At 29.3% G+C, this 25,504-nt stretch overlaps 2 protein-coding genes across 3 annotated transcripts; one reads left to right on the top strand and one right to left on the bottom strand.

The window, feature by feature from the left end:
- Positions 1-1,472: 1,472 nt before the first annotated feature.
- LOC145183079 (ERO1-like protein beta) lies at positions 1,473-17,576 on the top strand. Of its 2 annotated transcripts, none has more exons than XM_090084345.1 (14): positions 1,473-1,694; positions 2,915-3,034; positions 3,539-3,622; positions 3,776-3,811; positions 12,103-12,150; positions 12,250-12,300; positions 12,762-12,811; positions 14,216-14,289; positions 14,369-14,719; positions 14,831-14,990; positions 16,608-16,677; positions 16,834-16,920; positions 17,090-17,220; positions 17,332-17,576. In XM_090084345.1, the coding sequence occupies exons 1-14, from the start codon at positions 1,557-1,559 to the stop codon at positions 17,381-17,383; spliced, it is 1,452 nt and encodes a 483-aa protein (XP_089940471.1). In that variant the 5' UTR covers positions 1,473-1,556; the 3' UTR covers positions 17,384-17,576. The 2 variants fall into 2 exon arrangements, with proteins under 2 accessions (XP_089940471.1, XP_089940472.1); XM_090084346.1 differs by lacking the exon at positions 1,473-1,694 and adding an exon at positions 2,552-2,694.
- A 4,694-nt stretch (positions 17,577-22,270) lies between these two features.
- Positions 22,271-24,789, bottom strand: LOC149889810 (uncharacterized). Its single transcript, XM_090085184.1, has 2 exons — positions 24,619-24,789; positions 22,271-24,294 (listed from the first exon to the last, which is right to left on the bottom strand). Exons 1-2 carry the CDS (start codon positions 24,635-24,637, stop codon positions 22,271-22,273), a joined length of 2,043 nt encoding a protein of 680 aa, XP_089941310.1. The 5' UTR covers positions 24,638-24,789.
- Positions 24,790-25,504: the final 715 nt, after the last annotated feature.

The following is a 25,504-nucleotide window of genomic DNA, read 5'->3' as shown; positions in this document are numbered from 1 at the left end:
ACATCTTTCCACTCATAAATTTTAAACTTGTTGAATTTTTTAAATCTTGTTGAATTTTTTAAACTTGTTGAGTTTTTTAAACTTGTTGAGTTTTTTAAACTTGTTGAGTTTTTTAAACTTGTTGGAGTTTTTTAAACTTGTTGGATTTTTTAAACTTGTTGGATTTTTTAAACTTGTTGGATTTTTTAAACTTGTTGGATTTTTTAAACTTTGTTAAATTTGTAAATTGGTAAAATATTCCGTTTAAACTTATTGTAGCAATCATTGTGGTACAATATCCCGCCCAGCCTGCATAAAATGTTAATTCATGAAACAGACAATTAAAAAGGTCGATTCTGAATTTTCAATTCAATTGCACTGAGAGAATACTCACTTGAATCGAAAAGAATTAAAGTTTAATTTTACAAATTATTCAATTAAACTTAAATTTAAATCAAAATTTTATTAGTTTTTGCAAAAAAAAATGACAATTACTTTGAAATAGCTTATATATTTAAAAAAATACATTTTTCTGATATCTGATATAAATAATTGCTTTTTTACAGCCACTATGCTCTGGTTGGTAACCAAAATTATTTTAAGGTCAGCTGTTTCTTCAGAGTTCAATTCGATGGCTTTAATTACAACATCATTTGATAAAGGGATATCCATTGTTTAATTACATCCGCCAGAATGAAAAAACAAATATGAACAAACTAAATATGTAAATTAACCTCTGCATGTTGCTAATGAGCAGCAGATGTTTCAAATATCAATTAATTCAAGATAATAACTAAATAAATCAACTGCAAATAAAGCAACAAATAGCCAAACATAATTATCCAAGTTCTAAAAACTATAAATTTATTTAAATTTTATATTTTAGAATTTTTGCAATGTTGCCATTAATAATCCAGAAAGACTGGCATTATTCATCCTGGCTATCTTAAAGTTCAACTCTAATTATTTTAAAATAATTTTTAAAACATTTTAACTGTTGGCAAGTTTTTCTTACAACAAATTAAATTTTTTTACTAAACGTCTGTCCGAAATAATAAAAAACGTGCCTTCGATCATTTTTCTATGCTACGCAATTTTAAACCCTGTTGGCCGCCGAAAAATAAAAACCTGTTTTAAAAATGTCTGTTAGATATTAGGAAAAGTAAAAGTATTTTAAAAAAGCTATTTGTTTTCTTCAATTTGGTTTTAATGAGTTTGTTTTTATTTTATAAGTAAGCTAGGCTTCGGGTGAGAAAACGATTGTTATTTTTATCAAGTGTTATTCATATAAAGATATAAATTCTCATATATATATATATATATATATATATATATATATATATATATATATATATATATATATATATATATATATATATATATATATATATATATATATATATATATATATATATATATATATTAACAAAATATAGATATAGATATACAAAATATAGATATATATATAGATATATATATATAGATATAGATATAGATATAGATATAGATATAGATATAGATATAGATATATATATATATATTAACAAAAATATATTTCAGCTGTATATGTAACAGTTATGAAAAATATTTTCTGCTTGTGGGTTATATTTACATTGCTATTTACATCACATGGTGCCAAAAAAAATGCCCAGTCTGGTACTGAAAGTAGTTGGTATTATTCCAAGTACAAGGAGACAGAAAATTGTTTATGTCAAGTAAGTTTTTTCAATTTAAATTACAATTAAATGTTAATTTTTAATTGAGTATATTAAAAATACTTAAAAGTTTGATTTTGTTTTTGCAGGAAACATGTCAGAATTCATATAATGATTTAAGGAAAGTTCTAGTCTGAGTCTATTTTACAAATTATTACTTTTTTCAGATGGTTTTTTATGTTACATTTATTGAAATATTTTGAGATAAAAATCTTTAAGATTAGAAATAAAAGTTGTAAAACAAACAAAATAGTGCCATAAAGCTTAATATACTTTTCTAAGTAGTTTTATGAGAGGTGTTTATTTTATTTTATTTTTTTAATTATAAAATACAAATAGTATGACATCTTCCTGAAATATGAGTTTCAATAATTTGATAATTTCTTAAATTTTTTATCAACATTGAAGTGTTTAAAGTTATATGATTTATAATATAAAATTTAATAAATCATTTTTAAACTAGCCTTTTACTTTGTGGGGCTGTGTTTTATAAATATTATACCCAAAAATAAATTAGTCTTTCTTTAAAATTAAATTTTGAAAATGAATATAAATTTATTTTATAAAAATGATAGCTTCAAATTTGTTACCTAATTAATTTACTAATGATTAAATCTTTTGTTAAAAATTTAAGTAAAGATTATATTTTCATTCACATTAAGTTAGTTAAAAAAGATTAAAATATATAACTACCTTTAAATTGTTTTAGTAGAAAAAAGGAAAATAGATTTGAGTATTTTTTATGTTTGTAATTAACTAAAAAAAAGCATAAAAATTTACTGCAATTGTTTAATAACTCAGCTGTGTAAATTTGGTGTGAATGTTTAGCAAACATTTCCTTTATTTAAATACTGTAGGTGAATATTTTTGAATAATTAAAAAGAGTTTTGCTGCTTGCATGAATCAAGGAAATATTTTTGTGCTCACTATGTTGTTAGAAAAGCAGTTCTTTTATTTTTTATGTTCACACATTTTAACAACATTATGTTTTGTAAAAAATGTAAGTTTACCTCTGCAAATGTTATATTTTAAAATTGTAAAACTGTATCAAAAAAGTAAAATTTAAAATGAAGATCAAGATTGCATTTTGATGACAAAATTACATTTTGATCTTCATTTTAAATGTCTACTTTTTTGATACAGTTTCACTTTTTATTTTCATAAAGCAATGAAATTTCCTGATTTTTTAAAATTTGAACCACATATGAATTCTTGTTCAGCTCACAGGAAAATTGGATGACTGTTGCTGTACTATAGAAGATGTAGAAGCAATTAATTCTAAACATATTTACTCTAAGCTTGCTGATATTGTTAATCAGAACTACTTTAAATATGTAAAGGTTAGTGTTTTTAAATCTTGAAGTTTTATTTTTGTTTTTTAAATATTTTCTTTTTCTATAATTTTTATTTAGGAATGTACTCAACAGTACATATTTAAATAGCAGGTAATTTAGGATTTCAGTTAAGAGTAACAAAATGTGAGAAAAAAACTGTTTGATAATTTGGAAATTCAATATCAGCATTCGGTTTTTCTTTTAATAAAGAGTACTAACAATTAAAGTGCCAATTTCAATATCAATCTTTTGAAATAAACTATAAAAGTTTATATACTCAGATATGCAATAATTTGTATACTTAGGTAAATAATTCTAAATTTTAAAGTTGTAAAATCCCATGCATGTATTTGCTATACATAACATACTTTTATTTTGTTTCAACACTTGAATATTTTGTGCAATTGTCCTATTTAATTAAAGCCTTAAAACTTGTTGTTATAAAAGTAAAAAATTTTTTGTGTTAAAAGTTTTATTTTAAATGTATAAAGTGCTTTACTTTTATTTTAGTTAAATTTACATCGTGGTTGTCCATTTTGGCAAGACTGGGGACAATGTGCAATTAAAAATTGCAAAGTAGATACTTGCTCTGAGGTAAAAAAAATTTTGTATAATATTTTTTTATTTTATAGCATTTAAATTGCTTTTCTGCTTAGACTATATATAGTAGTTTATAAGTTACTTTTTAAACTTATTGATGTAGTTTGTGAGAGATTATTATTATCAGAGAATCTTATCTTTGTATAGGAAGAGTTGCCACCTGGTTTAAAGGAGATGCACAATGTAAGAGTTTTTAAATAATAGAAATAATAGAAGTTTTATTTTAATCTTTCTATTTACCTTGTTTACATGATTGTGTCTTGTTTAACATGATTTATATTTTGTAAATAAAACCTTTAGTAACCCAAGGGCTAACAAAATTATTAAGAAAAAATGTTTGAAATATCATTTTTTTAAGTTCAGCAGTAGCTGGCTTTAATGGTTTTGTAAAAATGTAATCACGGTGCATAGGAACATACTCTAAGACCTTGCAACACATCCCCAGAAATTTTATTTTTGATTATCATTAGAAAACATTTCCTCATTCAAAAAATGTAAACAACAACTTTTTTTAGTGGGGGCCTGGGGAGAAAACACATATTTTAGGGCAGTGCCCAGGAATTTTGTTGTTCAAGATAGGTAACTAAGGAGCATGTGGCATACTCAAATTTTTAGTATGTTGATACTGGTAGCAAATGAGGATGACTTGCAAAAAATTAGGGTAATTGGAGCCAAACCAACCCCGCCCCAATCCCTAACTGCCCCCTTCCTAGAACTACGTCTCCGTTAATCGTAAAACTTTTTTTTTTGTTCTATCATAAACTAGATCAAAATTCATCCACAGATTTCAAATTTCATCAAAAAATCTCTTTTCGTTTAAGATTTATAACAATGCAAAGCTTAAAATTACCCCCTGAAATAACTTTAAATGGTCTCAACTTTTAAACGAAAAATTTTTTTTTGATGTAATTTGAAATCTGTCGATGAACTTGGATCTAGTTTAATATAAAACAAGCAAAAAATTGAAAAGTGTTTTTTGGAACCATACCTGGGGAGGGCTATTAGGGGTTGAGAAGGGTTTGCTACAATTATTTATTACAGTAAAAAAAAAAAAAACTCTGATTTTTATGGTTACATTATGATTGATATTTTACATTTCAAAGTCATACTAAAAGTTTGTTCATAGGAGATTAAACAATTTACTTTTTACAAACTACATTCCTGCAAATAGAAAGCTACTTTAAAAGTGCTTGTAGTTGTAAGCAACAACCGCGTTTTTCAGCGCCTCTATATAGTTTGGGCTGTGCTCTCCAACTTTTCTCATTTGCAAAAATTAATTGAAATCCTGATGAATGGATTCGAGAGCTTGTTCAGTCCAGTAACCTAAGCCTATAGAATAGTTGAAGTACAAAAGAAATGCAAGTTTATTTAATAAATATTTGTCGTAAATTATGCAAATTCTACGATTCAACTGTTGAAATAGATTATTTAATTACTAAGATTATAAATTGTTTTTAATCAAATTTAAAAGTTATTTATCATACCAAAGACTCCACCTTTCATGTTGATAAATTCAATAACATGTTGCTCAATTATGTGTACCTTCAAATTAATTGTAGCCCTTAGATTTCTATAGCTCATAGAGAACTCCTCTAGATCTTTAACATACGTGGAGCTTAGTGATTTTCCAAAACAACCATGGACTGTTTTTTCAAAATCTCTAAGTACCTTAATATATTTGGCAGCGGAAACTTCAAGACTAAACTCTTGAAAAAACAGTTCAAAGCTGTCTATGTTTTTAAGCAATTTATTACAAACATTGCCTTCCAAATGATGCTGCCCTTGGTAGGACACTCTGCAGATGTTTATTTTAGACAGATATTGGTTAACAAACTGTAACCCACACTCCTTGTTTTCAAATAAATTTTTTTCAATCTCTTTTAAAATTTTGTCTACAACACCTAGCAGTATATGTAGTCCAGGAATATTTACAAGTTCTAGTATTTTTTTGTTTTTGTTGCCTGTTAATAAAGGGGGGTTAACAACATTAGTGTACTTTTTTGCTTTTTTTAAATTTGCACCATCAGTCATCCATTGGTCGTATAATGTACACAAAGACTCTAGAGTATAATGATCAGCTTTTTGAAAGCATATCCGTCACACTTGCTCAGTTTCTCTGGAACTTCATTATTTTTTAACTCTGGTTTTAGGGTTATTGACAGTGTAACTTTTTGGAATCCCTGCCCTCCATCTACACCTATTTTGATATCAACATCATTTGTTTCTTGACTTCTGTGATGAAGTACCATTGCTACGAGTTCTTCAATGTCATTGCAATACACAATAGGAGTATCTTTTTCTACCAACTATACATTCATAAAAAATCAAAATGAATGATACAAATTGCAATCTAGCTATAAAAATTTTTTTTTGGAAATAGTTTACTTACCTCTTCGCTTTCCTTTAATTCTAATAGGAATGGGAGTTTATCACAATTGAATAATTTTCCAATTATTTCGTTGTTCTCAATCAGTTTAATATTGAAACCAGATTCCACACTTTTTCGTCCTGCCTCACTTCTCAGAAATCGTGCAACTTCAATCATGTTGCGACTACTTAGAAATCATAATAAAGTTATTACAAAAATTGGCTTTAAACTCATAACAAATTTATTTTTAAAAGTATTTTTAAGCAACAAAAACTTACCTGGAATGTAGTTTTAATTGAAGTTTGTTCAATTTATCTAAAGAAAAGAAAGGTTTCTTAACCTCAGTCTTTCTGAATAAGACAGTGAGTTGCTTCGGACCAAAGGTTTTCAAAGCTAAGGTGTTCTCTGAGACATTTGTGCTGAAATCTTTGATAGAGCTGGACAGAACTTTTCCTTGCGTTGTTGGGGATGTTGATTTTACAATGGCAGTCAAATTCTTTTGTCTTTCTAATTTCGTACAGGGATGTGGAATTCCTTGTCCCACTTGGGCATAGCAATTTTGACAAACTAGTCTTTCTGCAGGTTTATTTGAAACATCTTCAGCGCCTTGATAAACAAGCTTTCCCAAAACACATTCAGCCATAGGGGCCAATATTTTTTCCATTTTTGATTTGCGCCCATTTTCGCAAATAAAACATTCACATTTTTTCCCTCTAATAACTCTGGTATTCAGGTCTAAATTTTATACTACATGTATAGTAACTATAATAACTAAAATAGCGAAACTAAATTTTAAATGAAGTAAATTAAACATCAATGTAGTTATAATTACCTTCATAACATGGCCGCATAATGAAGTAAGGATCAGTCCCTCCAAGCCTTTTTCTACATTTTGAGCAAAGCATGGTGGAAAGGTCAGGATTATCCGCTGAATAATCTTTCCAGAATATATTTTTGATAAGGTTTGAGTAGTCATTTTTCTTTTTATTTAGATTTAAATAAGTTGTTTCAGGATTATTTATTGGTTTTAAATCCGTGCCTTTCCTGAAGCAGGAAATGCAAAATTTTTTTACAAAATCACTATGTTCTTTTGCATGTTTAGTCATTTTAAATGAATGCTTCAAATAAAAACTTCTGATATGGATTGATAATATTAGCATGATATATCGGTCATATCAATCAAATGTCAATATAATAGCTATAAACACATGTCAATATAATGGCTAAAAACATGCTTTCAGTTTGTATATCAACGCGTGCAAAGAGTTATTATGCAACTGTTAACAATTAGTAACTGCTAGCTTTTACTAATTGTTAATAATTAAAGGTTGCTTTGCTTTGTTTTTATTTCAATAAAAATGTAAATAGAAAGTAATAAAAATTATTTATCCGTCTGTAAATTTCAATGTTAAACAAAAATTTTTAAAAACTTTAAAAAAAAAATTGATAAATCTATCACAAACATTTTTGAAAATCTAAATATGGGGCATGGGCTCGATTTTGTGGTATTCGAGAAGATCCCCCGAATCCCCCCAGGTTATGGTTCCAAAAAACACTTTTCAATTTTTTGCTTGTTTTATATTAAACTAGATCCAAGTTCATCGACAGATTTCAAATTACATCAAAAAAAAATTTTTCGTTTAAAAGTTGAGACCATTTAAAGTTATTTCAGGGGGTAATTTTAAGCTTTGCATTGTTATAAATCTTAAACGAAAAGAGATTTTTTGATGAAATTTGAAATCTGTGGATGAATTTTGATCTAGTTTATGATAGAACAAAAAAAAAAGTTTTACGATTAACGGAGACGTAGTTCTAGGAAGGGGGCAGTTAGGGATTGGGGCGGGGTTGGTTTGGCTCCAATTACCCTAATTTTTTGCAAGTCATCCTCATTTGCTACCAGTATCAACATACTAAAAATTTGAGTATGCCACATGCTCCTTAGTTACCTATCTTGAACAACAAAATTCCTGGGCACTGCCCTAAAATATGTGTTTTCTCCCCAGGCCCCCACTAAAAAAAGTTGTTGTTTACATTTTTTGAATGAGGAAATGTTTTCTAATGATAATCAAAAATAAAATTTCTGGGGATGTGTTGCAAGGTCTTAGAGTATGTTCCTATGCACCGTGTAATGTTTCATGATTTTTTTTTTTTTTTTTATTAGATTGAATAAGAATACATATTAGCTAGATTTTTTAGTGTAATGCATTTAACAAAAACTAAACTTTCCGATTATTAGTAAATACATTTAATGTTTTTTTAAATTGAAATTATAATCTCAAAATTGTAAAACAATGTTTACTTTAACAGTGTTATAATTGGTGGTCTTGAATGCTGGATAAATTTTTCCATTTAGAAATTTTGTATATTTATAAGATTCATACACTTATTGGCTAGCCTCTGTAACAAGTTTGACAGTCTGCTCTATGCTTTGAGCATGATAAGGTGGTAATTTTGACAATTTTCTTGGTACTCCAGTTTAATGTAAATCAAATTTGTAATGTAAATCAAATTTGTAATGTAAATCAATTTAAATCAAATTTGTCCTAAAAGTTGCATGAATATTTATTTTACATTAAAGATAGTAATTCAAGATTTCTTTTTTCTTCTTATGTCTTTGCTTGGCAGTAATAATTAAAAGGAAATATATATTTTGGTCCAGATTCTTGTTACAAACCATCTGATCTTGCTTAAGATGCTTTTGAATCAAATTATGTCTTGAATCCTCAAACTTCAATAATCTTTTAATCAAAAACTAGATCTAGCCATATATGTGTGCTTCAGATCTTGTATGCAAGCATATGATTTACCAAACCTAACATTTTTATGTGATATACAAACAGAAATCTTTGGTCACTAACTACTATTCCACTAAATAGATTTTATTTTCACTAGAAAGGTATTTGTTTACCAATAGGACCAGAGAACTTATTGGGGCTATTTATAGTTCTAGTTTTATGAATACTGCTCAAAATAGAAGTTTAGTTCAATTTACATCCAAAGCTCTTTGTAAATAAATAAGTATTGATACTTTGAGTCCAGTGTTTTTATCAATACCCAAATACACTTTTTAAGTTCATGATACTGAAGTTTACTTTTCAATGTTGCTTCTATTCAACTTTATTTAAATTACTTACTTCTATCTACAACTTACATAGTTCTCTTTGCATATTTTGTATTCAAAAAATATATCATCTGCTGTTTCATGGGACATATCTAAAAATTATTACCAATTGTTAAAATTTTGATAAGTTAGTTTAGTAAACAAATTACAAGATTAAACTATTCTTACTTATAACATTTTACAAATATTTTAAGTACACAATGAAATATATTTTTCTATGACTAGAGTAAAGTATATAATAATGAGATTGCTTTTTGTTTGGAAAAGTAACTGAAGGCAAGTTATTTAATAGGTAAAGCAATAAATGTTTAAACTAAGGGTGTCCTGGATAGGTTATCCAGCCAGACATCTGGGATGGATTGGTATATTATCCAGTATCCAGCCAGATAATAAAATAATCTGGTTGGTTATACTGGATATTTCATGTTTCTCAATAATAAGAAAAAAACCTGTTTCAACTATTGCTGCAGTCTTAAAGATACACAGTTTAGATCAAAATTGTGTTCTATGTTCTGTCAATTACCAAATGATCAAATCATTTGCTAATTGACAGAATATAGAATGCAAATTTTAATGTGTTCATTTTTTTGAATAATCTAATAATTAAATTTAAAAAATGATTCAATAAAATATTGTTCAAGTTGAATTAAGAACTAACTGTGCACAAGAACTACAGATTTTATCATTTATAAATTTATTTGCATTATGATGTATAAACAATAACATTTCTCCACGTTGAGGTAACAGCTCTGATTGCTTTTTCTCATAAATATTTCCATATTCAGAAAACAATCTCTCTGAAAATACAGAAGATGTTGGTGATGTTAATGATTTAAGGGCTAAATTTTTTAGCAGTGAAAACTTTTCATGTTTCCAATAATTTAAAGCATCATTGTTTTTATCTGTAATAGAGTGATTAAAGAAAACGTCAACTTCTTGTCCAGTTTGTATGAGGGAGACTTGATCTGAATTTATATGACCATCATTTTATGAAAAATAATAACAAATGAAGTTACAAAATAAGAATTTTGTTATTATATTTTATTAAATAACATGAAGTAAATAAAAATCTTTGTAAAGTACATATATTTGGAACAACTGTTAACAAACTACAAACTTCAGCACTCATAAATTTAGTAAGTTCATAAAAGGGTTTCAAAATATGCAATAAATTTTCAATGAATTTCCAATCATTTGATGTGAATGTTGGTAGCTCATTGTGATCAGCTAAATATATTTGAACTGCTCTTTTAAGCTTCTGAAGTTGTTCTAACATTAAGTATGCACTATTCCAACGATTGGAGACCTCTTGCTTTAAAGTAGAGGTGTTTCATTTTGTTGTTGTTGCAATAACTTAAATTCTGTACATGTCTTTGATGAATGATTAAAATGGCCTGCTATTCTACTTGCTTTAGCTAATAAATTGATCACTAATCTTTGGGATAAAACTGCATTCTTAAACACAAGCTGCAATAAATGAATTGTGTAATTGGCTGATGTTATTTGAGCAAAATTACCTCCTAGAGACATATTAGCAGCACCATCTTTAACTAAAATATGTCTTTTAGAATTAATTTCCTAACTTTAATAAACATATTGAAGAACTTCCCACCTATATTTATTCTTGTGTGAGATTCTGGAGAATGTGAAGCATATAATGCAGCATATTTGCTTTCAAAAGTTTTTTTTATCCAATGTCCTGATAAAGAAATGTTTCATTAGATGAGGGACAAGTCCAAATATCTGAAGTGAAATTTATGGAATGTGATTTTGTAATTTCATTGAAAAGCGATTCAGAAGGATCATTTATTTAGAAAAGCTTCCAAACAAAACTTGTCAGTTTAGGATGTTTATCTAGGCGATATTTTATAATATTTTGCTTAATAAAATACCTGTTGTAGGTTTTGTAAATAAAAAATCTGCCATTTGGTATAAGCATCTAAAAATTATCCAGCTGGATAATTTTAAGTTATCTGGTTATCCTGTATCCGGCCAGATATTTAAAAAAAGCTATCTGGGAAACCTCTCATTTAAACACTCAATGATGTTGTTTAATACACTAGATAAAATAATAAAATAAATTGTTTAGTAAACCCAGTGATATTGTTAGTAAATTGTTTAATGACACAATAACTTATACAAAAGAAATTAAAATAATCTCACTTATTTTTTTATTTTCACTTCAACTAAAATTTTATGTAGCATATATCAGTGGTTTTTACAACTTCCAGTGTATATCATCAAATTTGGTGCTTGCCTGGTTTCACACACTCCTATTTTTTTTGCAGATTCAAAAAGATCTTTGTCTGAAATGGAATAAAATGGTATTCTTTTTTTTTTTGACAAAGAAAAAGTACTCTAATTCACATTTGAATATTGCATTTTTCCTATAAAAACAATGCTGCGTTTAACTCCATTTTGAAACTTTTTAATGATTTTATGTGGATACAGAGGTTTAAAGAGCATACCTTTTTTAGGATCAATTTGCTACTAACTACCAAGTAAATTAGGTGTTCATTAAACAACTTGATGAACGCAACTCATTATTTGTTAGTTTATATTTCTTTCCATATTAGAGTGAATAAATTTAGTAGCTTTTCAGTTAATGCTATGACTTAAGTCATTTTTTTGTTCTTGTATTTCCTTTGTAAACCAGGTAAATAGTTTCAGCGGTTTGAATTAATGGTTTTAGAACGATCACTAAAAAGTTTCAAAATGGAAATAATTACAGCATCATTTTTATAGGGAAAATGCAATATTCAAATGTGAATTAGAGTACTTTTTCTTTGCCAAAAATAAAAATGAATACCATTTTTTTTCGTTTCAGACAAAGACCTTTTTGAATTTGCAAAAAAAGTTAGGGGGTGCAAAATCAGACAAGTGCCCAAATTTTATCACTAAAACTACTTACTGTTAATGAAAATTAATTGAAGCAACAGCAGTAATTTTTTATACAACAGTGTCTATACAGACTTTATTTTTCAGAGTTGTTCCAAAGAAAGTAAATATTTTGGTGAAACAGAGAAAAATATGGTAGGTTGTTATTAAATTATTTTTTTTTTAATGTACAAATCTTGAATATAGCCATGATTTCCAAAGTTAATTCATTTAAAAACTTAGCTTTTGTGATAGGGTACATGTTTAAAAGATATTTCAGATGCTCTACCAAATAGTGAAGGTCTAGTAAGTATTTGTTATAATACTTATTTGTCATAATCTTTTTTACTTTCTATAAACATTTTTAGAAAAAGGTGGGAGTATTTTAATTTTTTTTATTCTCAAAATAAAATGTATTTTTTACATTTTTATAAAAAGCCATTTCAAAAATGTACTTTAGCTTGTTAAATAAAAAGTTATATTTATGCTATAATATTATTCAATTACCTAAAGGATAAAGACTTATTTTTCTAGATGCTTGTGTAATTCTTATTACATAACTCGTCTAATTCAAATAGAATTTTTACTCCAATTTTCACTCTATTTTCATTTTTTGTGATTTTTTGAATTCTAATAGGTTTAGTGTTTTAGAAGAAATATTCCAAAGTCTTTATATATGAGCTTGATATAAAATTGTTTAAAAGAGAAATATATTGAAAATGAAGCTTGAAAACTAATTTTAGCAAATTTACTTTTACTCTGTTTAGTGCTCTGTAGGGAAAGAAGAAAAGCTTGGTGATCTTGATAAAACTATAAGGTAATATGTTTTTGTAAGGTGCATTTTATAAGGTACAATTTTATAAGGTACAGTTTGTAATATATTTAATTAGAACATAAAAGAAAATTGCATGAAAAAAAACTTATTCTTTTTTTTAAATTGAAAAACTTCTATAAATCTATGTACACTACTGCTTAAAAGTTTGAGATCTTGTATGAAAAATGTTGTTCATAATTTCAAATGCATTTGATTGTTTTTATGTATAATATATATTATATATATATATATATATATATATATATATATATATATATATATATATATATATATATATATATATATATATATATATATTTTGAATCGTTTCATTTTGAATCAGTCTTAAGATTGTCATAGACTTGTTCAAGATTGTCAGACAATTTTCTTACTCTTTATGTTTTTTGTACATGCTGATCAATCTCATCAAAATTTGTGGTGGTTAAATTTTTTCTCTTTTTAAGACATCTTTATCTTCTTTGGATCATTATCTTGTTGAGGTAATCTGAATTCAGTTTCAGTTAATTGAATGCCAGATGGAATTAAATGTTTTAAAAAGATTAGGTAATAGTACTCTTTATTCATTATCAGATAATGAATGATTGCTGCTCAGTTTTGGCTCCTTATATCCATTACTGGCTTAGCTCCACAAGTCTGTTTATTGTTCCACTTATTTTGACCAGATCTCCAACACAGTCAAACCTTAAAAAACCAACATCATATTGAGTGATGACACCATGCATTATTAACAGAAATTCTTTATTTTTGATATGATCCAATTTTGCTGTTTCTGATTTCTCTAAAATTTTGGAATATTTTCATGAGAATTTTTCATTCCAATTTACATTAAGTGTTGCAAAACTATTGATTCTATCTTGCATTTTCAAATTATAATGGATATAAACAACAAAATGCATTAGAATTTATGAAAAGCAACATATTTTCCAATATTGTCTCAAGCTTTTACACAATAGTGTATGTATTTTCAAAATTAAGTAACTTTGTTAGAAACTCCTGTGTGATTACTTTAATTAAAAATAGAAATCAAATGGAAATCTAAAGTAAGCAAAGAAAAAGTAAAATGGGAATTAAAAAAAGTAAAACAGGAATTACTGTAAAATTTCTTAGTTTTTACTTTTGTTGCTAATTATTAATTCTTTATTGATTGTTATTTTAATTATCAATCATGTAGTTCTGTAGCTTGAAACTCCTGTATTTTGTAGCTTGAAACTGCTGTACAAATAATTTAAAAAAGAATTAAATCTTTTTGTATAGTATAATTTACTGCTATATTTTGGACCAACATATAATGATTAAATGATTAAGTTGTTTACAGAATAATTAATTAAATTTAAAGCTCACAAAAGAAAAAAAAAATTAAAGCATTAAATTTAAAAATCTTCCTAGTGATCAACAAAAGGAGCATTTCAAAGGATGGTCAAATTATGATGCAGATACAAGCTTCTGCGTGGATTTAGAAGGTGTAAATTTCAGATTTTTTTTTTAGTGTTGCAGTATATTTAATGAATACATTTAGCTTTTTTTAAAACTATCTTATAGATGATGTTGACAACAGTAGCTGGATTGACTTATCCCTAAATCCAGAGCGCTACACAGGATACCAAGGGAAAGATGCAAATCGAATCTGGATGAGTATTTACAAGGAAAACTGCTTTTTACCAGAGAACTCTCCACGAAATTATGAAGAATTTAAAGCAAAATTCTTATCCAAGACATGCATTGAAAAACGTGTGTTTTATAGAACAGTTTCTGGTTTACATGCCAGCATTAGTATTCATTTAAGTTACAAATACTTATTGCGAAAAAAGAGTCTTATTGAAAAGGAAGAATGGGGCCCAAATATAAAAGAATTTAAACAGCGATTTGATCCAGCACATACCAACGGCAATGGTATATTGATTTTTTTGAATTAGTTTGTAGACTTTATCAAACTAAATTAAGTTAAAAAAAACTTTTTTGGGGTATGTTTTGATTTATAGTTATATATTTTTAATTGCATAGGTCCTCATTGGCTAAAGAATTTGTTTTTTACATACTCTGTTGTGCTACGTGCTGTTATAAAAGCTACACCATATTGGAAAGAAGCAGTTTTTTATACAGGAAATTCAACATCTGATTTAAAATTAAAAGAGTTGGTATTGGATTTCATCAACAGTACAAAGTATGATTTTAATATTTTAACTTTTCCTTCTAAATTTCTCTTGTAACTTTATCTTAATTGTATTCATGCTCTAGTTGTTTTTTTTTTAAACAAAAAAAAAGATTTTTGGACTCCATTTCTCTAAATAAATTTTGTATTTATTTAAAGAAATGGATTTGTGTTAAAAACTGTTTTAAACAAATTATAAAATTGCTGTGGTTCACTTTTGAAAAAATATAGGGTTGAGGTGTAATTATTGCAGCTGTTTACAACACTTTATTTAACAAAAATGATAAAAATATTTAACAAATAGATGGTTTAATAATTATTGTAGAGCATAATTACCATCCACTTTTTGGCAGGTGTCGATCTCCTATAGGCTAAGGAGCCACTGTTCTTTGATGCTCTCCACACTTTGACATCAGTTACTAAATCATCCAAATCATTGTAAATTATGTTTGTCTGTAGATGTGGTAGCGGTTTATCCCTTATTATTGGCAACTGATTCGATGGCTCAACGTTCAGTACGAGGATGGGGATTATGATGGTGGAAGACAATATAGCTCTTTATTCGTGGTTGTTTCCCCTTAATTGCAGCTTGAAAGTGGTCAAGCTGAGCCAGATAACCGTTACTGTTAATGTTGAGTTGCTGCTTGCCATTTTTGCACGTAATCTGCCACTGTTGATGCTCATCATCATTCCATTAACATCAAATACCGTTTGAGACAATTTCTCGGAAGATGATTCTGCTTCCGTCCCACCATTCACACCACATAGGTCTTTCTTTTGGAGAAACACCCGGCGACACGCAAACTTTCTTTCTTTTCACTTTTTTAAGAATAGTCGTGGTTCGTTTTGTTGCAATAAGTCAATAAAAATGCGGAGACGTTCGAATTTTTTGTTGTTGGAGAGTTGTTGGATAATCCATTCAGCTCCACACCTTTTCGAGCTCTTTGAGACGACGAACGATCGTGAATTTGTTGACATTGAAGTCATAGGCATGCATTCGTGTTGTCAAGCTTTCGTCCTCTTCCATGGCTACTAGAAGGGTTTGTTGGTCGAAATCCGATTGTTGTCCTCTTCTTCATCTGCAAGGTTTGTGTTGCCCATTTTGAACATCTTAAACCATCTTTGAACTTAGTTTTTGTTGATTGTTCTCTCGCCGGTTATTTTGTTGAGATCGCGAAATGACTCTGCCGCCTTCCAACCCTTTCTCAGAGTGATAGAACATGGCATACACGTATTTTTATTAATTATAACTAATAGAAAATTACTTTTAAAAGCAACAATTTTTTCAACGAAGAAATCGGATTGGTTTTAATTAATAATAAATACATTATGTTAGAGTCACATTTACAAAGTTATATCACAATTTAATAAATTTTTAATTGAATTAAAATTAAAAAGTTAACGCACAATTTGACTAAATTGAGATGTGGTTGCAGTTTGCTTAAGGTGCTTTTTTAATACAATCATAAATAATTACACTTCATAAAGCTATTCCAAATTTTCTTATAAAATATTCTTAAAATTTTCATCCATCATGAAACTTAATCAGCTGACTGATTTATAAGTGAGGAAAGTTTATAGGTCAATACTCACTAATATTTATTTCATATTGATATGTTTCTTTTCTAGAGCTTGCCCGAGTACCTTCGATGAAAGTGTAATGTTTACCGGGGACCCTGATCAAGCTGTTAAGTTAAAGGTTCGCTGAAGATTTAGGTCGCAAAACAATTTTCATTCACTTTTAGTATTGAGTGTTAAACTTAACCTGGAAAAGTTTTTTTTTTTTTAATGTAAAACTTTACTTGTTATGAGTTTAATTAAGGTTTTAAAATTTAATCATCTTATTTTCGTTTAGGAAGAGTTTCGTCTTCATTATAAAAATATCACAAGAATCATGGACTGTGTCGGGTGTGAACGGTGCCGTCTATGGGGAAAATTGCAGGTTTATAAATGTCTAATTAATTTTCTTATTGATTGGTAAATTAATTACAAACTGTTTTAGTAGCAAAAAAGAAATTTGAAATTTTTTAACTAAGAGATGTGATTTTGTCATAACTCCATTGTTTAAAGTTTATTAAGTATTTATTAAAGTTATTCATTTCTTTTACTAGACAACCGGCATTGGGACTGCGTTAAAAATATTATTCTCTTCAGACAAATGGGATGTTGTGCCTATTATTAAAGGAAAAAAGTTCGCTTTGACACGTACTGAAACTGTCTCTATATTTCATGTGCTAGCTAAGTACGAGTTATTTCTTTAGAGGAAAACAAATCTATGTTTATGGAAGATCGCTTGTCATTTTTTGAATAGAGCTTGTTGAATTTTTTTTTTTTTTTTTTTTTTTTTTTTTAGATTGTCAGCTAGCGTGCAGATTATATCAGAGTTCAAAAAACATGATAAATGAGATGAAAAGAAAATGATAATTGTTTGAAACTTACAGGTTGCAGATTAGCTTTTCGGTGTTTTGAAGTTCATTTGGTGGCATAAGATTTATTTGGGGAAAGAAACATTGGCAGTTTTTAGATATACGGATATCGTGTTTATACGTGAATATTTTTATCTTTTATTTATTGATTTGTAAGTTTGGAATGCTATTATTGGAGATTTTTTATTTATTTATCCCATCCTTAACTTTTTTGAGGGCTAATGGTTAACCATCTGCGTTTTTTGCTATAAGATTCGAGAAATAAATTCCCATTTCTCGCATACGTTAATTTGTTCGACCCTTCAACACGTTGAGCAGAATTTGACTAAAGTCGTTACACTTATTTTTTATAAGTTTTCAATGACAAATTTATGTATGAATATAGACTTGATTAACTAAATGCCGATGCTTAGTAACTGTGGTGTTTTGCCACAAATGCCCTTTCGATTCTAAAATCACAAGCCATCCTTGTAACAGTCAGAATAGTATTTTCTGTGTTCCGTTGGGTTTTTGAGAAGATATCTTTTAACAGTCAGAATAGCATTTTGTCTATTAAATAAACACTAGTATTTTTTGAATTCATATTTAAAGTCCTTGTGTTTATATCTCTAGTATTTCTACTCTATTTACAATTTGAACAGTAAAACAAAAAATACATTTTTATCTTTTAAGTCAGGTAATTTTGTAATGCAATTATAGTGATGATAATAACCATAGACGAGTGATTTGTTTTTCAAAAAAGGAAAACTATGGACGAGTGATTTGTTTTTCAAAAAAGGAGAGAACTTATGACGACCTTAATTTTTTTCTTGAGAAAGACTACCGTGTGCTACAACTTAAATAGTCTACCAGCTCTACTTTGCTTCTCAAAACTCTTGGACTAATTTATTTTAATCTCTCTTTCCCCTATTTAGGATTTCCTGATATAAGTTTTCTCTAAGAACTATGCCCAAAGAATTACTAAATTTAAGAGAAATTACAGACTTAGAAAGGGTAGGGGAAGTGGGGGGCATAACAGCCCCCGTAACGTTTAAATTAATGGAGTATGAAAATAAAAACGGCATGCGTTTTTTTAACAGTGTATTTCGGTAAACACATCATTAACCCTTTAGCGCCCGTGTAGCAGATCTGCTACATAACTTCAGAAACCTTTTATGGCCATCCTGTCAACACAGTGATCTCAAAAACACCTTTTGTAGCATATTTACAACATATTTTTGTTGATCTGATTTAGCTAGGTTAATATAATTAGATAATCAAGACTTAAAAACACATCAAAATTGTCTTTTTAAAAATCGGATGATTGCTGTCAGACAAGGTATTTTCAAAGAGAGTTTTTTCCTGTTTTTTTACGAATATTAAAGCTTATTTGTTTATTTTATTTTAAATTAATAACACATGTAAGTTTTAGAAGTATTTAAGAGAGTTTCCTCTTTTTGAAACTATCACAAAATGCTATCTGAATTTATATGTATCACATATGCTACAATGACAAAATTGGGTTTGCTAGTGAAATTTTAAAATTTTATTTTTTAATTCATAATCTAGGCCCTAAAACAATTGCTTTTTGAAGTTTTTGGAGTTTTTTGAAAATTTTAAGCCCTGGTGGGCGCTAAAGGGTTAAGCTTTAAATTGCTGCAATTAAGAAAAAAATAAAAAGGTTTTTGAAAATGTTATAACACAAAAATAAGACTTAGTGAAAAAAACGGTCGTGCCCCTATAGTGAGGCACAACCGCACCCTAAAATATAGGTATATATATTCAAATTAGGAAATGCATAATTATATACCTACAATATATGATAGTCAACAGATATACATAAATAATCTATATATGTATATCTGGTGATTATCATATATTGTGTAATGTAATATACTTTATTATATATTTTGTTAAGAGTTTAAATGGATATCTTGTTATATTTAAAAAGATATCGATTTATACTCTTAGCTTTAAATTTTAACCAAAAACTAATTTATAAAAATTAAAAAAATACAAAATCTTATTTCCGACATTTCAAAACAATACTATTTCTATTTAAGTTTTTACATGAAGCATTCAAGTATGGCGATTGTGATTATTGTCATTCATAGTTATCTAACGATGATAAATATCAAAAGTACGCGGTTGTACCTCCTGTGCGTCTAAGCGGTTCTGCCCCAGAGGACAGCACACCCTTTAAAAATGAGAATTAGAGGAACAAACTGAGGAACATGGAGGAAAAGAGCACGAACTATTGGTGTCACAGTTCTTGGAAATCTCAGATATAATGATTTGAATGCCTCAATCTTCAGACTGTAATTGGCTTCCAAATAGTTTCCAAAACAGGCTGATACAACAGCATGAAGTGTTTGAAATGCACCAGTGAACTTTATCACATCTTGAGGTTTGTCCATTGGTACAAGAGACTCCAACAGAGCAAAATTTTCCAAATGCTTCATGCATTTATTTCCATTGAACTGACCCCTATAGTATGGTTGCATGCTAATGTGCAACTTCTAAGACCATTCTTTGGCACCTGGCCACACTTAAAGCAAGCCCTAGAACATGTGGTTTACAACTCCCAACATGTGATGTAGTTCCATGGGTGGAATCAGATCAAGAACCAATGATGATTCATCTCCTGTAATGATTGGTAGGTGAGCAACACTTTTGAACTCTCGGGCTTGTTTTACATTTTATCCTGTCAATTCAAAAGCTTTGAAGTACTCCTTCATGGAGCCAATTCTTCGGAGAGCCCAAACATTGGCAAGATCTGTTAATGCAATTTGACACCAGCAGCAAGGGTTGCTACTAGATTTTGCCTGGATTCCACAGATGATGTTGGCAATCTTCAGGTCACAAGAAACAACAAAAGGTACCTTGTCAACATGAAGAAGGCCCAAAATTTTTTTGATATTTTCATAAGTTTCTAGAAAGTGAAGCCTCTATAAAAACCCAAAAGAAATTCTCTGGAAGAAAAAATAATGGCAACAGCTGTGATAAATATTCAGAACCGCTTCTTGAACATTGTGAAGACTGAGTTTCAGCGCCAGCATGATCTCAAGGCAGCATAGAACCACCCCATGCGCAACGGCAGTCAGCCGTAACCATGCGCCTAGGGCAGATCAACACAGCCCTGGTATCAGTAAGACAGTCTGGAAATCTTGTGGACCTAACTATCGCGATCCAGGCCTACCGAAACGTTCTGGGTGCCAGTGCTGATGCAAAACTAACATCACCATGCCCTGAGCCCGTGTTCACCTATGTCGTTTCAGACGAGATCATCCTGATTCGCGACTATGTGGTGGTCTCATCATCTCTAGGAACTTGCGGACAAGCAGCTTCCATGATACGATGATCGACTGACTTGAAGGGGTAAAAAAAAAAACAACTCCAAAATAGGGTTTTAGCGGATCAACCGCGATGACTCTTAACCTATCTGGAAAATCTTTGGCCCAGCTGTTCCGTTTTTCTTTTTCTTTTGTTCCTCAGTTTCTATTCCTCCATGTTCCTCAGTTCATTTCTAGAAATAACTGTTCTTTGGGACTCTTTAGTGAATAAACAACCGAAGCAATGCATTCCAACTTTGCTAATCATCGGCAGCAGTTCAGCAGTCGAAACTCACCTTGATTACAATCTTCAGCTTTTGCAATGTGTTGAGGACTCAAACGGTAAACATAGGTGAATTTATGTGGAATGACAGAAATTGTAGCATGAGAATTTGTTCTTTATACATACTGAAACGAATTGACCAGAATAAAATTCCCTGTTTTACCTTTATTTGTCTGTTAAAACGTACACCCTAGTATATCCACTCTGCCAAGTACATGATTGTGGTGTCAATGTTGCAAACAGCTGCTGTTTCTATTAGTAGCAATAAATAGCTTCTCAATATTAAAAAAACAAAACAAAAAAATAGGTTAAGTTTTGACAATATCTATATGGCGAAAATGAGAAATATGGACCAAAATCTTTGAATGTGAATATCTCGCTCGGACGGCCATTTTTGATTTTGAAATTTCTTGTGGTGAACCTTGAACCCATATACTATTTACCCCTAAAGGGGTTTCCAGGGGACATGAAGTTGGTATTAATTCTCATTTTTACAGGGTGTGGACAGTTTTTAGAAAGAATGCAGTTTCATAGGTTGCTCATTAAGTTATGCCGATGTCAAAAACGGCTTTTACTTGATGAAATAATGTTGATAACAAATATCTTTAACACTAAAATCAAATATTGCTTAATCCTCAAAAAAAGGTCTGGAAAAATATGATGTAAAAATAATATTTTTATCAAAATAGACATTATTATGTAGAACTTCCCAGAAACGCAACAGGCGTTCTTTTTGACATAATCGAAATGAAGGAAACTGATTTACCGACGCACAGTGGAGTATTTCACTTGAAAAGTTGAACAAAATTATTTTATGTTTATTATCTATGTAATATGTAGTAAAAAGAAGTTTAGGGTCATTATATTGTATTAAAAACGATTGGTCACACATGAAATGTAAAAAATTTATATATTAAAACAAAAAATACATATTTTTATACATCTTACATACTTTACAAATATCTACAACTTTACAACTATTTAACATAATGACAAATAACTAAATTTATAATACTAAAAAGGATAATCACACTTGAAAGATGCATCTAAACCTATACTGGGTTTCTCAATCACTGAACTTAATCCTTAGGTTATACCTGTTGTTAATTATTATTTTTCGTTAAAGGATTAAATCCTATGGCTAATCCGCTACAAGGGGCTAATGATTTGACAACCAAGCGTTTGAAATTAACAATCTAAATTTATTATTATAGCCCTACATTTAATCCAAAATAAAATAAAATATTTTTGTACATGTCAATGCAATCATTTTCAATCAGAATCAATATCTGATATGTCGTCAATCGTCATCGCTTGTGAGTCTTCTAATGTTTCCGGCATCAACAGTCCTATTGTCTCACTGGAGAACGGTTTTCTTTTTGTCTGGGGCCTTTTTCTCATACTGCTTAGCAAAGGATCCGAAGTTAGCAGAAGTCTGTTTAAAATATCTCTATTACAGTTTTCTCGCGAAGACTTCCTCGCATAATTCTGTCGATAAAGATGGAAATGTTTGTTTCTGGCTTCGGCAGCTTCTTCTGATAGCTGGCCAATAGGCAGTATAGCCTGTTCAATTATTGTGGTGCCATGTCTTAAAACTTTATGCATAGTTGGCGTCATTGGGTGCCATGCATATAAATCAACATAAAGTTTAGCCGTCTCATTTGCAAAGTTTTCAAATTTTTTTACATTAATTTGATGCCCACTCGAAATTGCTTCCAAAATGACATTACGTTTTTTTATAAGAGTTATATCAACCCCTGTGATGCGGGAAGCGGTTAAGGGATCGGCGAAAAATCTTCTTGATGTATTCCCATCATTACTGTTCCCAAATCCAGCCTTAGGAATATCAACCAACAGCCCTAATTCATCTTTAAAAGCATTTTGAATTTTTTGTTTTGTTTCCGCTACTATTTTTTTATCTTCTTCTGTTCTTGCTTGCCATTTTTTTATTGGTATTTTATACGACATATGCAGCAAGGATTCAAAAAATCTGATTCTTGCGTGCAGTATTGATAGCCCAAATTTCAGTGTTTCACGGCTTTCTGTCGTTTTGTTATTCAAGTCATTAAAATCTTTTGAAGTTTGCCCACATATATAGCATCTCATTGTTGATGTCGTATTTGTAGCAGCATTGCAAACTTTTCCATCAATCATAGTAAAAAGAAATACATGCTTTATTTGCAAATTACCACCAAAAGCGTTTATTATTTCACTTTTTCTCAAGCCTTTTATTTGGTTCTCTATGTATTCGATTTCATCATTCGTTACGTCTTTGCTCTCCCGAATAAAACGGATTCTTATTGGTCGGCAATACCTTGTAGATGATGGTGCTGGGTTTTGCCAAAGCACCTTCTTTTGGTTACCAATATGGCAAATGAGCCGTAGGGGCACAAGAGAACTTTGAAATATGTTAGCGTCGCTATCATCGCTGTTTTGAAATTTTTGTTTAAACGTTTGTTGTTGCGAGCCATCACAACCCCATTTCGAAATCAATTCTAAATTATTTCTTTCTTTTTCATTTAAATTTTCAATAATTTCATTCATATAACAACATAATCGCCTAGACGTGTGATCCAGAAGATCTTGTAATTTAATTTCTGAACAAGTTTCTGTAACTGTTATCGATGCTTCTGGTGGATAACATTCTTTTTTGGCTTTTTTTATAAGTGAATAACATGGATAGATATTCTTGTTGGCTGCATGAATAATTTCATATTGTTTTTTAGTCATATCAGCTTCCACAAAAATTGACAACGCTTCTGATGGTGTGTGCTTTTTAATGATATCTTCAGTAGTTGTGTCACTTTTTCTATATTGTTTGGCTTTTGTTGGTGTAAATAAAATTTCCTTTATAAAGTTCGACGCGTCACTGTTCCCTGCAGCACGTTGACTCATTTGAGCAGCATACATCAACTGCTCACAAGGTATATGTTCCCTTAAAACCCTTGTTTTTCGCCTTCTCGTTGGTGAACTCGATTCACAAAATTCTTTTGACGGTCGGCCGGGTTTTGCTACCGTCCAAGTTGGTAGAGCTATGGTGGTATTGAGCCATTGTTTGTTATTTTTTAAAAAACGCTCTCTTATACGGCTAGCGTTTTCCCATTTTTGTTTAAATTGGAACTTAAAAGGTGAAAAAATGGTTTTTAGTGCACTTTCTTCATTTGCAGGGCATTTAGTTATGTTTTTAAGGTGTTCTAATAAAAACACGAATTTGTCGTCAATTTTTTCCTCGGAACTTTGCTCCAAGACTTCATAAAGTGATTGTCTAGTCATCTTTATTGTGATAGCTTGAGATTCTACAATAAAAATATGAATTAAATTAAATAAAAGTTTTAATCACAAAAAAAATGTATTTGCCTTTATTGACTAAAAAAATTAAAAAAATCTTAGGGAGCGTACATGTGCAACTTTTTTTTTTTAAAATGGTAAATAGAATATCTAAGGTTTACGTGAAGCACAAGCTCGTAGCTTAATAAGGCTTAATTGATATTCAAAAACACTTTTTAATATCGTGTATATAAAAAAAAACGTTAAATTTTTTACATCAAATATAATTGATGAGAAATGTGACAGTAACATATAAAATAGAGAAAATAAATATACCAAAAGTATGAGCTTACCTTCTTTTTCAATATCCATTATGATTTTTAAAATTTGTCACTAACCACAAACTCAAAAAACGATTTGTAATAATGCTCGTCAACAGGAACGTTGAAAAACAATTGAATTCATTACCACAATTACTCGACTTTTAAAGCTGCCCCAATAAGGTGGGAGGGAGATGGGTAACCGAAATGACCATTTAGGAATGTAACCTTTATTAAGCTTTACCAATGCACCAATAAAAACAGATTTTGACAAAATTTTGAAAATTGACTTTTGATCAACTTTTTCGTATAAATACTCCACTGTGCGACGCATGGTATGCCTTTTGCCATATTAGGTAACATTTTTCAAAGGGAAATGTTGAAAAACGGTTATGCCTCCATATGTCTGCATCACAGCTCTCATTCTCACTGGGAGAGATACAAAAGAGCAAACAGCCACCCTGAATATGGAAAATGGCTACAACTCTGTGTTGTGGACTATAACAGCAAACATTTGTAAATTGCAATAGAATTACCAGAAATATACAACATAAATTTTATGTTCATTTGTGTTTGTCATTTGTGATCTTTTTATTAGAAACTAGTGAGTTTTGTTGTAAAACTAACTGAGCAACAGCGGTTTCCCAAAAACTCGATAAAAACACAATTTTTAAAATTCTATTAACCACCACCACAAAAATACTTATGGTTGATATAAACTAAAGTTCTATTTGAAAGATTTGATAGAAACTACTTATGCTTTAAAAATGCAAAAGTAAGAAGTTATTCAATGTGTGTAATTAAATGTGAATTTAAAAAAAAATAAAATTTATGCAGACAAAAAAACTTCATAAGTCATATTTCTATTATCAAATCAAAGGTAAAATTTCATAATTCAATAGAAAGAATTACTTATACG

The sequence above is a fragment of the Hydra viridissima genome, unplaced genomic scaffold, assembly GCF_058129835.1.
Source record: "Hydra viridissima isolate aposymbiotic clone 2 unplaced genomic scaffold, HvirCarnegie_v1 scaffold_4, whole genome shotgun sequence".
Lineage (NCBI taxonomy): Eukaryota > Metazoa > Cnidaria > Hydrozoa > Anthoathecata > Hydridae > Hydra > Hydra viridissima.
The sequence above is the reverse complement of the archived record's forward strand: the minus strand, read 5'-3'. Positions and strand labels throughout refer to the sequence as shown.

Excerpts from the sequence above, each read along its gene's own strand:
- LOC145183079 (XM_090084345.1), top strand. The coding sequence starts at position 1,557 with ATGAAAAATATTTTCTGCTTGTGGGTTATATTTACATTGCTATTTACA. Across the intron at positions 3,812-12,102 it reads GTTTAAAGGAGATGCACAAT|AGTTGTTCCAAAGAAAGTAA; the intron begins GTAAGAGTTTTT and ends TTTATTTTTCAG. Across the intron at positions 14,720-14,830 it reads AGCACATACCAACGGCAATG|GTCCTCATTGGCTAAAGAAT; the intron begins GTATATTGATTT and ends TTAATTGCATAG.